At 40.9% G+C, this 16183-nt stretch overlaps 1 protein-coding gene across 1 annotated transcript in view; it reads right to left on the minus strand.

Annotated features, from left to right (window-relative positions):
* The window catches only part of SLC41A2 (solute carrier family 41 member 2), a 121207-nt gene that overhangs the window by 41404 nt on the left and 63620 nt on the right, over window positions 1–16183 (minus strand). The window contains exons 6-7 of the mRNA XM_075344735.1: window positions 13536–13682; window positions 8132–8279 (exon numbers count right to left, since the gene is read on the minus strand). Coding sequence (XP_075200850.1) covers window positions 8132–8279; window positions 13536–13682 — 295 coding nt within the window. The remainder of the gene's footprint in view (window positions 1–8131; window positions 8280–13535; window positions 13683–16183) is intronic.

The raw sequence follows: 16183 nt of genomic DNA on the forward strand, positions 1-16183 counted from the left end.
GAACATTTATACACGTTGGGTATTAATGTTGCAGTTTTAATATATTTTTATTGGATCCTAAGACTCTTGGATTTCAATTTCATGAATTAACCTACAAGCTGGACCATTTTTATGTATGTTGCCTATGAAGACGTGCTAAGCAGCGGTGGGATTTTGTGATTCCAATTAATCTCAGACATTACGGAAAGGGTGAGCTGGTTTTTCTTCTGGATATTTCAATATACAGTATATAATTTCTACTGTGGGTATTTTTCAAATACTTTACACAAACCTATTTTTTATATGCTTGTATTTTGAGGTTTCCTTTGCAAAGTCTTGTGGACAGATTTGAAGCCTAATTGGGAACTGCGGTACACTCATTATATTTTTACCATCCTGTGAGGGGATATTTTGTTTTATATTTCATATATATTATTTCTCGGAAGGCAGGTTTTGATTTTCTAGATAGTGTACTGTATTATCTATCACCATCTTTTTTCCTTTGACTTTTTTTTCCCCACTAATGTTTTAGGGCATTGGTGGACTACATCCTTGTTGGTCACATAGCCGGTGGTGACTATTCTACAGCTCTGGCAAAAATTAAGAGACCACTGCAAAAGTGTTAGTTTTTCTGATTTTTCTCTTTATAGGTATATTTTTGAGGAAAATGTAAATTGTTCTTTTATTGTATAAACTACTGACCACATGTCTCCGAATTTCCAAGCAATACATTTTGTATTTATTTTCTGAAAATGAGAAATTGTCAAAATAAAAAACAAAACAACGCATTACTTTCAGACCTCAAATAATGCAAAAAAGCAAGTTCATAATCATTTAGAAACAACAATACTAATGCTTTAACTCAGGAAGAGTTCAGAAATCAATATTTTGTGGAATAACCATGATTTTTAATCCCAGCTTTCATGCGTCTTGGCATGTTTTCCACCAGTCTTTCACACTGCTATTGGGTAACCTTATGCCACTCCTGGTGCAAAAATCTAAGCAGTTCGTCTTTGTTTTATGTCTTGTGACTATCCATCTTCCTCTTGATTACATGCCAGAGGTTTTCAAAGGGGTCCAGGTCTGGAAATTGGTCTGGCCATGACAGGGTTTTGATATGGTGGTCCTTAATCAACACATTGATTGACCTAACTTTGTGGTATGGTGCATTGTCCTGCTAGAAAAAAAACAGTCCTCAGAGTTGGGGAACATTGCCTAAGCAGAAGGAAGCAACTGTTTTTCCAGGATAAACTGGTATGCGACTTGATTCATACGTCCTTCGCAAAGTTTAATCAGCCCAATTCCAGCCCTGAGATAAAACATTAGTATTGTTGTTTCTAAATGATTATGAACTTGTTTTCTTTGCAATATTTGAGTTCTGAAAGCAATGCATCTTTTTTGTTATTTTGACCATTTCTCATTTTTAGAAAATAAATACAAAATGTATTGCTTGGAAATTCGAGACATGTTGTCAGTAGTTTATAGAATACAAGAGCTATTTACATTTTATTCAAAAAACACACTTATAAATAAAAAAATCAGAACCAGAAAATTTTGCAGCGGTCCCTTAATTTTTGCCACAGTTGTGTGTATATACACATATTATATATATATATATATATATATATATATATATATATATATATATATATATATATATATATCATACACATATACACACACACACCGTATTTTTCGCTTTATAAGACACACTTTTGTTCCCCCAAATTTTGGGGGAAAGTAGGGGGTGCAGGAAACTGCAGGGTCCGCTGTGGAGCGCTGCTGGGGGCAGGTGAACGCTGCGGGCAGCAGCGTTAGATCTCCTGCTCCGGCTCATATAATATGCACAGCCGCTGTCCATCACAGTGGTGCTGAAATCGCACCGCAGTGAGGGGCTGGGGGAGCGGTGCATATTATATTAGCTTGCACCCCCCTGTGATCGCACATGCCCCTCCTGTGTTAGATATGGCCCCCATGCTGCTGGTCATCCTAAAATAAAAAAAGCTTTACTTACCCCCTCCAGCGTTTCTCCTGCTTCCTGCTGTGATCAGGCATGCACGCAGAGATGAGATCACTCTGCTGTGCCGATCACATGACCGGCACAAAGAACCAGGAAGTGGAGGAACAGAAGCACGGAGGGAGACAGGAGGGAGATCAGCGCTGCAGGAGGTAAGGAAAGAGTGTTTTATTTTACTATGCGCAGCATCATGGGGGCGATATCTAACACAGGGGAACGTGTGCAATCCATAGAGGGCCATAGGCAGCAAAGTGGAATGTGTGCAATCCATAGGGGGCCATAGGCAGAACAGGGGAATGTATGCAATCCATAGGGGGCCATAGGCAGCACAGGGGAACGTATGCAATCCATAGGGGGCCATAGGCAGCACAGGGGAACGTATGCAATCCATAGGGGGCCATAGGCAGCACAGGGGAACGTATGCAATCCATAGGGGGCCATAGGCAGCACAGGGGAACGTATGCAATCCATAGGGGGCCATAGGTAGCACAGGGGACGTATGCAATCCATAGGGGGCCAGAGGCAGCACAGGGGAATGTGTGCAATCCATAGGGGGCCATAGGCAGCACAGGGGAACATATGCAATCCATAGGGGGCCATAGGCAGCACAGGGGAATGTGTGCAACCGATAGGGGGCCATAGGCAGCACAGGGGAATGTGTGCCAGCACAAGGGGGCTATATTCAATATAAGGGGGCCATATCCAGATTAAGGGGGCTAATTTTAGGATGGGGGGCTATGAGGGACATATACCCTATATGATTTGTTAGACGGACACTGGCATTATAAGATGGACCCCATTTAACATTAAAAAAAAAAATAATTCTCTTTTCCTTCACCAAATTTGGGGGTGCGTCTTATAACCAGATGCGTCTTATAAAGCAAAAAATACGGTATACGAGATATATATATTTATATATATATATATATATATATATATATATATATATATATATATATATATATATATATATATATATATATATATATATATATGCTAATGCAATGTAGTTTACGAAAAAAAAACCTGAGAAATGTTTACAATATGCCTTTTTTCATCTTTATGCAGCAAGGAATAGTGTACCTTAAAGAAAAACCTATTGCAGGGTTTTTATACTCCAAACAAATGTCATCTATGTAAAGTTGCTGTCGTTTTGAATATATTCATACCTTTGTTTCCGAAATCCTTACTTTCATTTTTGAGAAATCCAGTGGCAATTTTTTGTGCAAATAAGCCGCAAGTGCAGAACGGTTGGCATCATATTTACAGCCTCACTCCTTATTTCCACATCCCCAGCCTGCCTCCTATCAGTGACTCATTGGACACTCTTGTCTCCCCTGCCTGAGATCTTTCACAGGCGCAATCACTCCCTAAGGCGGCGCGTGAGCAGATATACAGTACAGACCAAAAGTTTGGAAACCTTCTCATTCAAAGAGTTTTCTTTATTTTCATGACTCTGAAAATTGTAGATTCACATTAAAGGCATCAAAACTATGAATTAACACAAGTGGAATGAAATATTTAAAGTGTGAAACAACTGAAAATATGTCTTATATTCTAGGTTCTTCAAGGTAGCCACCTTTTGCTTTGATTACTGCTTTGCACACTCTTGGCGTTCTCTTGATTAGCTTCAAGAGGTAGTCACCAGAAATAGTTTTCACTTTACAGGTGTGCCCCGTCAGGTTTAATAAGTGGGATTTCTTGTCTTATAAATAGGGTTGGGACCATCAGTTGTGTTGTGCAGAAGTCTGGTGGATACACAGTTGATAGACTGTTAGAATTTATATTATGGCAAGAAAAAAGCAGCTAAGTAAAGAAAAACGAGTGGCCATCATCACTTTAGGAAATGAAGGTCAGTCAGTCTGAAAAATTGGGAAAACTTTGAAAATGTCCCCAAGTGCAGTGGCAAAAACCATCAAACGCTACAAAGAAACTGGCTCACATGAGGACCGCCCCAGGAAAGGAAGACTAAGAGTCACCTATGCTGCGGAGGATAAGTTTATCCGAGTCACCAGCCTCAGAAATCGCAGGTTAACAGCAGCTCAGATTAGAGACCAGGTTAATGCCGCACAAAGTTCTAGCAGCAGACACATCTCTAGAACAACTGTCAAGAGGAGACTTTGTGCAGCAGGCCTTCATGGTAAAATAGCTGCTAGGAATCCACTGCTAAGGACAGGCAACAAGCAGAAGAGACCTGTTTGGGCTAAAGAACACAAGGAATGGTCATTAGACCAGTAGAAATCTGTGCTTTGGTCTGATGTGTCCAAATTTTAGATCTTTGGATCCAACCACCATGTCTTTGTGCGACGCAGAAAAGGTGAACGGATGGACTCTACATGCCTGGTTCCCACTGTGAAGCATGGAAAAGGAGGTGTGATGGTGTGGGGGTACTTTGCTGGTAACACTGTTGGGGATTTATTCAAAATTGAAGGCATACTGAACCAGCATGGCTACCACAGCATTTCATCTAGTTTGCGTTTAGTTGGACCATCATTTATTTTTCAACAGGACAATGACCCCAAACACACCTCCAGGCTGTGTAAGGGCTATTTGACTACGAAGGAGAGTGATGGGGTGCTACGCCAGATGACCTGGCCTCCACAGTCACCAGACCTGAACCCAATCGAGATGGTTTGGGGTGAGCTGGACCGCAGAGTGAAAGCAAAAGGGCCAACAAGTGCTAAGCATCTCTGGGAACTCCTTCAAGACATTTGGAAGACCATTTCCGGTGACTACCTCTTGAAGCTCATCAAGAGAATGCCAAGAGTGTGCAAAGCAGTAATTAAAGCAAAAAGGTGGCTACTTTGAAGAACCTAGAATATAAGACATAATATCAGTTTTTTCACACTTGTTTGTTAAGTATTTCATTCCACATGTGTAATTCATCGTTTTGGTGCCTTTGATGTGAATCTACAATTTTCAGAGTAATGAAAATAAAGAAAACTCTTTGAATGAGAAAGTGTGTCCAAACTTTTGGTCTGTACTGTATATAACAAACATTGCACATAACAGAGGTCACAGGGAGTACACAGATACACCCCAAGAGGCGGCAGAACGACCAGATGACAATGGTGATTTAAATTGTATATAGTGCAGGCCAGCAGGCGACTAAATACATGTATCAATACAAATATTCAATAAATCAATTACAAAGTGTCCATATATATATATCTGTCAGTTAGTACGGCCATATAATGCATGGCTCACCCATATGGAGGTCCCCACACACAGCCCGACGCGTGTTTCGCGAGACGCTTTGTCAAGGAAGACTCCTTCCTTGACAAAGCATCTCGCGAAACGCACGTCGGGCTGCGTGTGGGTGAGCGTGCATTATAAGGCTGTATTAATTGACAGATATATGGACACTTTTGTACTTTATGTATTGAATATTTGTGTTGATGTATGTATTTAGCTACTTGTTGGCCTGCACTATATACAATTTAAATCACCATTGTCATCTGGTCATTCCCCTGCCTCTTGGGGTGGACCTGTGTACTCCTTGTGACCTCTATTATGTGTAATGTTTGTTATATATGTCTTTTAAGGTTTCCCAATAAATATTTTGATATATTTTATTCAACTCTTAAGCTGATTGATCTGGTTGCTCTGGCCATATATTTGTGTTCCAAGCATTCTTTGGAGTGTTATACCAGATAGTATCAGGAGTTCATCTAATTTTTGAGCTGGTCTCTGACACCACTGATGTAATATGTGTCTTATGAATCTTGAATTGATTGTCCATAGAGGTTGTCACTTTTATGGCTTCTGTGATGGCAACCAGCGCACACTTTAAAATTAAATTGATATCTAGAACTATTCAGGGAATAATTTTGGTAGGCTTCTTTCATATTCTTATATTTGTGTTTTTAATAGAATATACACTCATCATTCTAAAAAAGAACTAAAAATTAAAAAAAAATAAAAAAAACTGAATTTTTCCTGTTTTCTTACCCTTTATGTATACTGCATAAACAGTTCCTGTCAATCTGTCACATCATATGACAAATGTACATGAATGTGTGTTTGGAAAAACATCATGGAGAGATTTCATTTGCCTCCTGCTGATAGTTTAACCATATGTTGCGAAATGTACAAGAATATCTCTCTATATATTTATTGACATCCGTCATCTTCACGTAGCTGCGTGAATCTGAGGCATCCTGCTGGGCTGAACCAAGTTTTACAAAATTGCATGTACTGGTACAGTAAGATATGTGTAGCTAAAAAAATATATATGAAAGCATTAAAGCCCCTCAAAAAATCTGTAGGCAATGCAGCACGATTTTATAAATGCATCAAATAAATATATTTACAGTTGTGCTCAAAAGTTTACATACCCCAGCAGATTTTTTTGGCCTTTTTTAAGAGAATACGACTGCAAAAAAATAATATTTTTTTCCCACTCATGGTTAGTGGTTGGGTGAAGCCATTTATTGTCAAACTACTGTGTTTTCTCTTTTTAAATCATAATTACAACCAAAAACATCCAAATGACCCTGATCAAAAGTTCCCACACCCTTGTGATTTTGGCCTGATAACATGCACTGAAGTTGACACAAATGGGTTTGAATGGATAATAAAGGTAGCATCCTCACCTGTGACCTGTTTGCTTGTAATCAGTGTGTGCATAAAAGCTGAGTGAGTTTCTGGGATCCAGACAGATTCTTGCATTTTTCATCCAGCCACTGACATTTCTGGATTGTGAGTCATTGGGAAAGCAAAAGAATTGTCAATGGATCTATGGGAAAAGATAGTTGAACTGTATAAAATAGGAAAGGGATACGAAAAGATACCTAAGGAATTGATAATGTCAGTCAGCCGTGTTCAAACTGTGATTGACAAATGGAAAATCAGTGGCTCTGTAAAAACCAAACCACAATTAGGTAGATCAAAAAAAATTTCGGCCACAACTGCCAGGGAAAATTGTTTAAGATGCAAAGAAAAACCCAGAAATAACATCAGCTGAAATACAGAATTCACTGAAAACTAGTGGTGTGGCTGTTTCAAGATGCACAATAAGGAGGCAGTTGAAGAAAAATGGGCTGCATGGTCGAGTCGCTAGAAGAAAGCCATTACTGTGCAAATACCACAAAATATCTCATCTACAATACGCCAAAGAGCACAGAGACAAGCCTCAAAACTTCTGGAACAAGGTAATGTGGAGTGACGAATCCAAAATCAAACTTGTTGGCCACAAACATAAACGTTATATTTGGAGAGGTGTCAACAAGGCCTATGATGAAAGGAACACCATTCCTACTGTAAAGCATGGAGGTGAATCACTGATGATGTGGGGATGTGTGAGCTACAAAGGCACAGGAAACTTGGTCAAAGTTGAAGGAAAGATGAATGCAGCTTGTTATCAGCAAATACTGGAGGCAAATTTGCACTCATCAGCTCGGAAGCTGCACATGAGACGTACTTGGACGTTCCAACATGACAATGATGCAAAACACAAGGTTAAGTCGACCTGTCATTGGCTACAGCAAAACAAAGTGAAGGTTCTGGAGTGGCCATTTCAGTCTCCTGACCTCAATATCATTGAGCCACTCTGGGGAGAACTCAAGCGTGCCGTTCATGCAAGAAAGCCCAGGAATTTACAGGAACTGGAGGCTTTTTGCTAAGAAAAATGGGCAACATTACCATCTGAGAAAATAAAGAGCCTCATCCACAACTACCACAAAACACTTCAAGCTGTCATTGATGTTAGAGGGGGAAATACATGGTATTAAGAACTGGGGTAGGTGAACTTTTGAACAGAGTCATTTAGATGTTTTTGGTTGTCATTATGATTTAAAAAGAATAAAACACAGTAGTTTGACAATAAATGGCTTCACCCAACCACTAACCATGAGTGGGAAAAAAAGATTATGTGTTATCATTTATATTCTAGGAAAAAAGGCCAAGAAAGCAAAAAAATCTTCCGGGTATGGAAACTTTTATTATTTGTTAATTAATCCATTTAGGAGAAACAACAGACTGTGTCATTTTCCCACAAACCGTATATACAGTATATACTGTTTGCGGGAAAACGACAGTCTGTTTCTCACAAAATGGATTAAGTAACAAATAAAATGTTACATGTTTGTTTGTAAACAAGAATAGAAAAGTGAAAACCGCAAGAAAAGCACCAACCTGCTAATAAGCATTGCAGTAATCACTGGCTCCCAGCCAGAGTGCAGAACAGTTTTTGTCGCCGGATGTTTTGATGCCACTACAATCCATATTGGGGTTAGTGCCAGGAAGAAAGAACCAACCAAAGGTGAAACAAATGAGTAGGAATCTGGAACAAAGAACAAATATTACCCGTGAGAATTGCCCGTGCCAACGTTCAGCGCTATGCAATCAATCACCTAATGGATGTGCGGATCCAGAACAAAAGCGCAAACCTTCAAAAGAGACAGTTCTGTTTCACGGAGGAAGTTTACTCTGGAAATATCGGGCGTATGATAGGGTGCCATCTTCAGGTAATTGGAGGCCTAGTATCTCCCAACTATGCCGAATTAACTCCTTCCGGGCCTAGACTTGCCGATGTCTGAATGCTCATAGCAAAATTCCATTTTTTGGAATGACATTCTGAAGGTGATTTTTTTTTTTACATATTTTATTATACAATAAATATTTGATATCTTCTTTGCGTCATAGATGGGGTTTTAGTGTGGCGGTAAGATAAAATGATGAGCATCTACTTTTTTTGTTTTACAAAAGGGAAAAAAAAAATATAAAAAAAAAATAAAAAAGGGGAAAAAAAAAAATCTTTTTCTTTTTTTATAACAAAATTTATATATAAATATCCTTTCGGCATGCTTCTATACTACATGTTACTGTTTTTGCCCGGCAATGGCCCAAATGCAGGAAAGAAGCTTTCTGCTTTCGGATCCCAGTGTTATACACCATGCTAATTTGCAGCCCTGCGTTTGGCGTTTTGTGTGAAATAGAGCTCATCATTTCAGCTCCATGTTATCTCCGGGGAGCCAGGTTGAGCCTGTGTCAGCACAGTGCTAGGAGATCTGCCATTAACATGGGAACTGTAGACAGAAGTTCTGGCTGTAAGGAGGGGGGCGGCATGACAGCCCTATAAACCTACAGATTAGTTTGAGCTATAGGTAGATAAGCACCCTTATCAACCAATAGGTCCTGCAAGATGTCAACTGGCTGCACTATGGGACATGGTGCCTCCAATGCTGCCTGTAATGCTTTCTACACACAAGAAGTTGCAAGGGGGGCTCCATTTATTCAATATATTGCCCTATTCCAGTATTCTGCCTATTTTTAACTGCTCACTCCATGTTTACCAAGTGAGGTACAACTATAGGAGGTGCAGAGGGTGCAGTGATACCTGAGTCCTGGCGTCTTAGAAGGCCCCTTTTCAACATTAAAGGGAATATGTCATCAGGTTTTTGCTCCTCCATCTGAAAGCAGCATAATATAGAGACAGAGACCCCGATTCCAGTGATGTGTCACTTACTGAGTGGTTTCCTGTCATTTTGATAAAATCACTGTTTTCACAGCTGCAGATCTAGCAGTTATCTAGAGCTCATTAATATGCTGGACTACCTGACAGCAGGCCAAGTAGTCCTCTAATGATGATCTACTGCTGATTAAACAGTGATTTCATCAAAACTACACTAGGCAGTCCAGTAAGTGACACATCGCTGGAATTAGAGATTCTGCCCCTACATTATGCTGCTCTCAGATTAGGTGGCAAAAACCTGGTGACAGATTCCCTTTAAGACACCAGTGATGATATTGACATATTTCTTTTTTTATATTAAAGTCCCCTGAAAATCTTGTATCAAAAGGGGAAAAGTACCATTATTTTGGATAAATATAGGTTTGGTGAGCTATACTGGTAATGGCTTTAACGTCACTCCTCAAAATCTAGCTAGATTTACAAAGAAGTGGTTGCAGCCCATCACACCTAAGTAGGATGGAGAACTGTGCTACATTGATTTTGTCATCTTCCTGCACATAAATCTGAGGAGTTGGGCATAAACTGGATAAACATATAGCTGGGATGATTTAGGAAAACCTGCACTCGCAGGGGGTTGGACCAGATGGCGCTTGAGGTCCCTTCCAACTCTATGATCCTATGAACTCTCCCTGTGTAGCATAAATCCTGAGAACAGACAGTGCTAGAGACCGGTTTTCAATGACTATAGCTGAGCCTCCTGCTAAGTATCAATTTGTATACGTGCCCATTATTAGGCTACGTTCCCACGGTCAGGATCTGTTGATATTTTTAACGCTGCAGAATTTTGCACAGCACTAGCACACATTTAGTTAGTGAGCACGGTTGAGCGTGGGCTAATTATTGCACCCAGACTAGCCTTATGGATTCAGCATATGGACACCCCGCAGTCCAGGGGTCTTATCTAAATGTCAATTACAAGCCAATGCTGCGGTCTAGTAGTTTATGCCAAATTTATATCATAAATAAAGCACATAGAAACCCATTGCGGCTAGGGGAATTCATATAAATGCCTCTAGCCATGTGCTGAATATAACAGTATCAATAGGAGAGGACATTGGTATCAACCACTCAAGACATTAATTTATTATCTCGCAATGCTGTTTACAATTAACATTTTATTTTTCACTAACCAGCTGAAGGACAAGTGCATCTTAGGTCACGATAAGGCATGCACGGCTTTATTACTGGTGTCCTACATAGGGCACTATAGGTGGACAATTTGTCAAATTTTGATTAAAAGTAATATTTTAGATTAACCCCAGATTTTTCAAGTCAGAGGACATGAGATTTATTTTAACCTCATCCATTTTGTACTGTAAAAATCTGCATTTCTGAATCAGCGAAAATATGTAGCATGAAAAATGTAAGTGTGCATGTACCCTTACAGGTTGGATTTACTATATCTGAGGAAGGATGGATCCAGCCCAAGGGACAGGTAACCTTCTTTATTTAGGCAAGTACAATATGTGGTAAAACCATCATGTTGAGATCAGTAGTAACATCTACACATTTCAGGTCCTGTAGCATCCTTAGTCATGACCCATGCTTCCTTGCGTAAACTGGCATGGCACGGCCGCTAACCGAACTCCGGATCACACAGGAGCTATTCAATGGTAAGCTGGAAACTTTTCATCCATGTATTTGCTATACTGAGAATTTTACGGAGAAGAGTGCTGTCCTAAACGGTAAGCATGCCTCTCCTTAGAATCCATTTACCCCTGCACTGAATGGACAGACATTGGTGGAGCGCTATGCTCAATGCTTACGCAAGCGGTCAGTCAAGTCTGGTACTACCAGAATCTATAAGACTCAAAGACTTTTCAGCAAGATTTGTTTTCTTTTTTAATAAATTAGTAGCATAAAGTGAAAAGATAAAAAACAAAGATAATTCAGATGGAGTTAATATCCATTTCAGAGTGCAGCTATATTCTTTTTCTTAGACTTAGTTTTTTAATTACAACACTTAATTACTATAGTAAGACTGATCTCATTGCTACTGCTGTGCTAGAATCACAGATATGGACTACAGAGACCTCCGGTGGTGGAGATAGATTTTTACTTCAAGGCATTTTGCTTTCATGGAATTTTCTACAAGCAGAATAAATCAGTAAACCTTAAAAATAACTAACTAACTAAATAAATGCCTGGAAGAAGAAATCTCTCTCTATGTAAATCTAAATCTATATGTTTATAACCATCATCAGCAAAAAAAGGGAAATAAATTGGCATCTTTTTTTCACTTTGCTTTTCTCTGAAATTCTGCAGTATTTAAAGATATTATCCACTACTTTTACATTGATGTCCTATCCTTAGTATAGGTCATTAATGCCCGATTGTCCGGGGTCAGACACCCCACATTCCCACCGATCAGCTGTTCTTGGTGCTGGTGGAGGCAGATGGAAATGCTCAATTCTGGAGCTGCTCCATCAACTGATAGCGGCCATGGCCGGGTACTGCACATTTGCTTACTAGTTATTTGAATGGGAGTTGGATGAGTAGTACCCGGCTGCAGCCGCTATCAGTTTGACAGAGCAGCTCTAGAACTGAGCATTTCCGTCTGCCTGCTCCCGCCGGCACAGAGAACAGCTGATAGCCAAGGATGCGGAGTGTCGTACCCTGGCTGATCAGACATTGATGACCTATTCTAAAGCAGGTTTTACATGCTACGATATCGTTAACATATTATCGTCGGGGTCACGGTGTTTGTGACGCCCATTTGGCGACGTTAACGACATCGCAATATGTGACACGTACGAGCGACCGTAGTCGATCGCAAAAGGAGGGATTGTTCGGCGGTCATAGCAACGTCACTGCACAGGTATGTGTGTGTGTGACGCTGCCGTAGTGATAATGTTCGCTACGGCAGCGATCACACAATATCGCACGTACGACGGGGGTGGGTGCTATCGCGCTCGACATCGCCATCAATCGCTAGCGATGTTGCAGCGTGTAAAGCCCACTTAAGGATAGGCCATCAATGTAAAAGTAATGGACAACGTCTTTAAGAGTAGAGTTTAGATGTTTTTAGAGCCTTAGGTGGTCTTCGATACATGTTGCCCATGTTTCAGGAAGATGAATCATGTGACAATAAAAAAAACCCCAAAAAACACTTGTATGTATATTGGCCACAGCGGCGTATTTGTGCATCTAGATATTAAATAAATAATAATGCCATGGGACCTTTTTTGTAGTTTGTATTAGGGGTTGGAATGCCTCCTCAAATTGTGCACCTTTATCCACCATCTTTCCAAAAAGCTTTGATTATGATCTAGGCCTGGTTCCTCTCTCTCACCCATTTCATTTGAGGCCTGGCTGAGCATGTGGAGTCATTAGAGCTAGGGACCATCCATATGGAGGTCACCTTTTTGTGGTTGGATTATTTTGATACTTTTTGACCACTAAAGTTAACTAAGGACTTAAGTTTTTTAAATGTATAGCAATAGCGGAGTTCATGTATTCGTTAATGGCAGTGTGCTGGCGCGCAGTTTACGTATATAGAATATTTGATATCGGTATATTTCTATGGCCTGACACAGAGTCTTATGGGGTCAATCTCTGTTTCCCACTGGAGTGAAGCTGTTACACAGCTAGAAATGTGCTATGCCACTTCATCTTGGCTTCATTCAGAGAGTGCATGGCTAGTCCATCAAAGTCCATGGCTGACCAAGCAGCCAGAAAAAAAGTCATCAGGGAAAAAATGGGCACAGTACTTTCCTAGCAATAACATTACTAATTTTCTCTAATGATTGCAGGGCATGATAAGTGGCATTGCCATAGATTATCTTCCGATGTGTATCCTAAATCACTTATTCAAAGAATCTGTCAGATACCTATTCTAAGGATAGACCATCAATGTAAAAGTAGTGAATAACCTCTTTAAGAGTAGAGTTTAGATGGTTTTAGAGCTTTAGGTGGTCTTCAATTCATGTTGCCCACAGTTCAGGAGGACGAATAAGTCAACAAAAGGATCATTTCATGAGTGCCAAGCAAATAAAGTACCGGGGTAGTCATAAACCTGCTTCTTGCTTTATATTATAAAGCTTATTTTCCATTTAAATCTCTTACCAATGCAGCTGTAAAGACCTTGGCTGATCCATGCCAATATGGCAAGCGTAATAAGATCGCCAAAGCTGGCAGCAATAGGTGTGGCGACATTGTCTGGGTTTATTCCAGTCTTCTTTGACCCAACAATCACACCTACCATGATTATACCTAAGATACGAGAAACATGTATGTTATTATCCAATGCAAATAGAAGTGACCACACAACGATATTGAATAACCTCGCTTACTAAACACTTAGGTTGATAGCTACCATACTTCATTACTTAAGTTGATGCACAAAGGGGATGTGTTTTTCATGTTTAATCCTTTGCATTACATATAGGTGCCAATTGCTCAAAACAATTTCACCACAACTTTGGCGTTAATGGCTTTGAAAAGTTACAGCTTTGGCGCATCTCAAACTTGCGCAAAAATGTTGCGACCTTTGCTTTTTTGATGCCAGTTTCTCGCACCTATACCAAAAGGGGGATATGGGAGCCATGGCCCATCTTATTCATGACAGATTGTGGCATTACTCACACCAGAATTCTTACACCAGTCTGTGGCATGCACCTCTTCATAAATCTGAAGTCTTGCACTCCAACATGCAGCAATATCGGCGAGAAAACTGACAATCTTGTAGAATTGGGGCCTAAGACCCATTAAATAGACAGGTTTTTTCACTTTGGAATCTTATTTGTTTCCTTACAGGGGAAGTGGCCTTGTAAAGTCCCAACGCATTCAGGCATAATCCGGCAGCATGTGTTCACTTTCCCAGCAGTGCCACAACAGAAGTGACACTACCTGATGACTCTAGAAATCACTAGGTTTTCATGCATTGACATGCTTATGACCTTCAGATCAGTGCTAGTCTCTCCCCAGGGAAATATAAGAAGTGCATCATTGCCCTTCCATTAAAGGGAACCTGTCAGGTCCCATATGCGTTCTAACCTGCAGTAGTAGCAGGGTGACGTTTGGCCTGGAAGCCCCTTCCTACCCATCCCTGTGCTGTAATATGAATGTCTAAGAATATGTTTTATTAGGCCTAAGCCACACGGCATGAAAATCGGAGCGAGTGGAGTGCGATAAACAAAAAAAAAAAAGTCGCATTCCACTCGGACCAAATGTTACCCCTATGTGTCAGCAGCCATGAGCGATTATTTTCTCAGCCCTAATCGGAAGGAGAAAACAATCACAGCATGTTGCGGGTGTAATGCGAAACTCTTCTCTCGCACCCATTCAAGTGTATGGGGCAAGACAAAAATCGCACTGCACTCGCGGATCGCACTGCAATCGCGGTACACCGGTGTACTGCAAGTGCAGGGCGAGAATGGCAATAGCCGGCAACGGAGGAGAGGGGGAGATAAATCCCTCCCGCCCCTCCTCAGTGCCGGCCCGCCCCCTGCAGCTGAGGTCGGATCGGACCTCAGTCGCAGGGACACTCACATGACACTCGGCATGATCAGCGGGTCTAGAACTATGGGCGTTGCTTCGCCCTGTGGGTGTTTGCATGGTTTCCATGGTATCACGCCCCTGTGGGCGCGATACCATGGATTAACATGAGCAATTTCCCCGTCGCTCCTTGAGATCCCGCGCGAGCGCGCTTACCATTCCCTCAGCCTTCTTATCTGGGTGCTTGTTTCTCGGCTTCAGATGCGCACTGTGCATGCTCAGAAGACTCCTGCGGTTCCGTCCATGCGCAGAGCGCATCTGAAACCGAGAAGCAAGCACCCGGATAAGATGGCTGTGGGAATGGTAAGCGCGAGCGGGATCTCAAGGAGCGATGGTGACGTCGCTCATGTAAATCCATGGTATCAGGCCCACAGGGGCGTGATAATACGGAAAGCATGCAAACGCCCACGGGGGGCTAGAGCCTCTGCTCATTTACATAGGGAACATGTAAGTAATAAAACATTTTTATACATGCACATTACACAATATTACAACACAGGGATGGGTAGGAAGGGGTTTCTAGGCCACACATCACCCTGCTTCTAGGTTATAACGCATATGGGACCTGACAGGTTCCCTTTAACTCAAAAAACCCCAACACCGTAATTGAAAATGTATTTCCTAAAATAGACAACTCATTTCAGTTTGTGAGAAGGGAGTCGCATTTTCTTTAGGAATTGTGGCTTTTTGGATTTTATTTAATGCACCAATAAGTTCCAGAGATAGATTTTTTTTTTTAATCGAGTCCTATTTTCTCTGGGGGGTGGTGTTCAAGGGGGTAATAATGGAGAGCAGCAGGAAAACTGCTCAATTTCTATGAGCAATAACCATCAGTAAAAACCAGAATGCTTAGCGCTAATTAAAAAGGTTCAAGGGAGTCGCAGGAATACAAGTAAAAACTGGCAACTTTTGACCTCACGAGAGATCCTCTTGAAAAGGAACACCCTAGGCAGCTGTTCACATGTACTATCAATGGGCGGAGATGGCGGGCACGACTCTGGGTTTAGTCCCCATAGTAGGCTTACTAGATTTGCCTACAGCATTTCTTAAACATGTTTCTGCATTGTAAATATTCGCTATGTTGAGGCACAAAAAAGCTACAGATACAACTCGAAAATGTACATCCTTGTTATATACTTCTATTGCTTTTTTTTCCTTTCTATGATAAGAGCAGGATGACTTATTGGACATCACTACATAGGTAGACATTGTACTAA

This window comes from Anomaloglossus baeobatrachus, chromosome 4, assembly GCF_048569485.1.
Source record: "Anomaloglossus baeobatrachus isolate aAnoBae1 chromosome 4, aAnoBae1.hap1, whole genome shotgun sequence".
NCBI classification, from domain to species: domain Eukaryota; kingdom Metazoa; phylum Chordata; class Amphibia; order Anura; family Aromobatidae; genus Anomaloglossus; species Anomaloglossus baeobatrachus.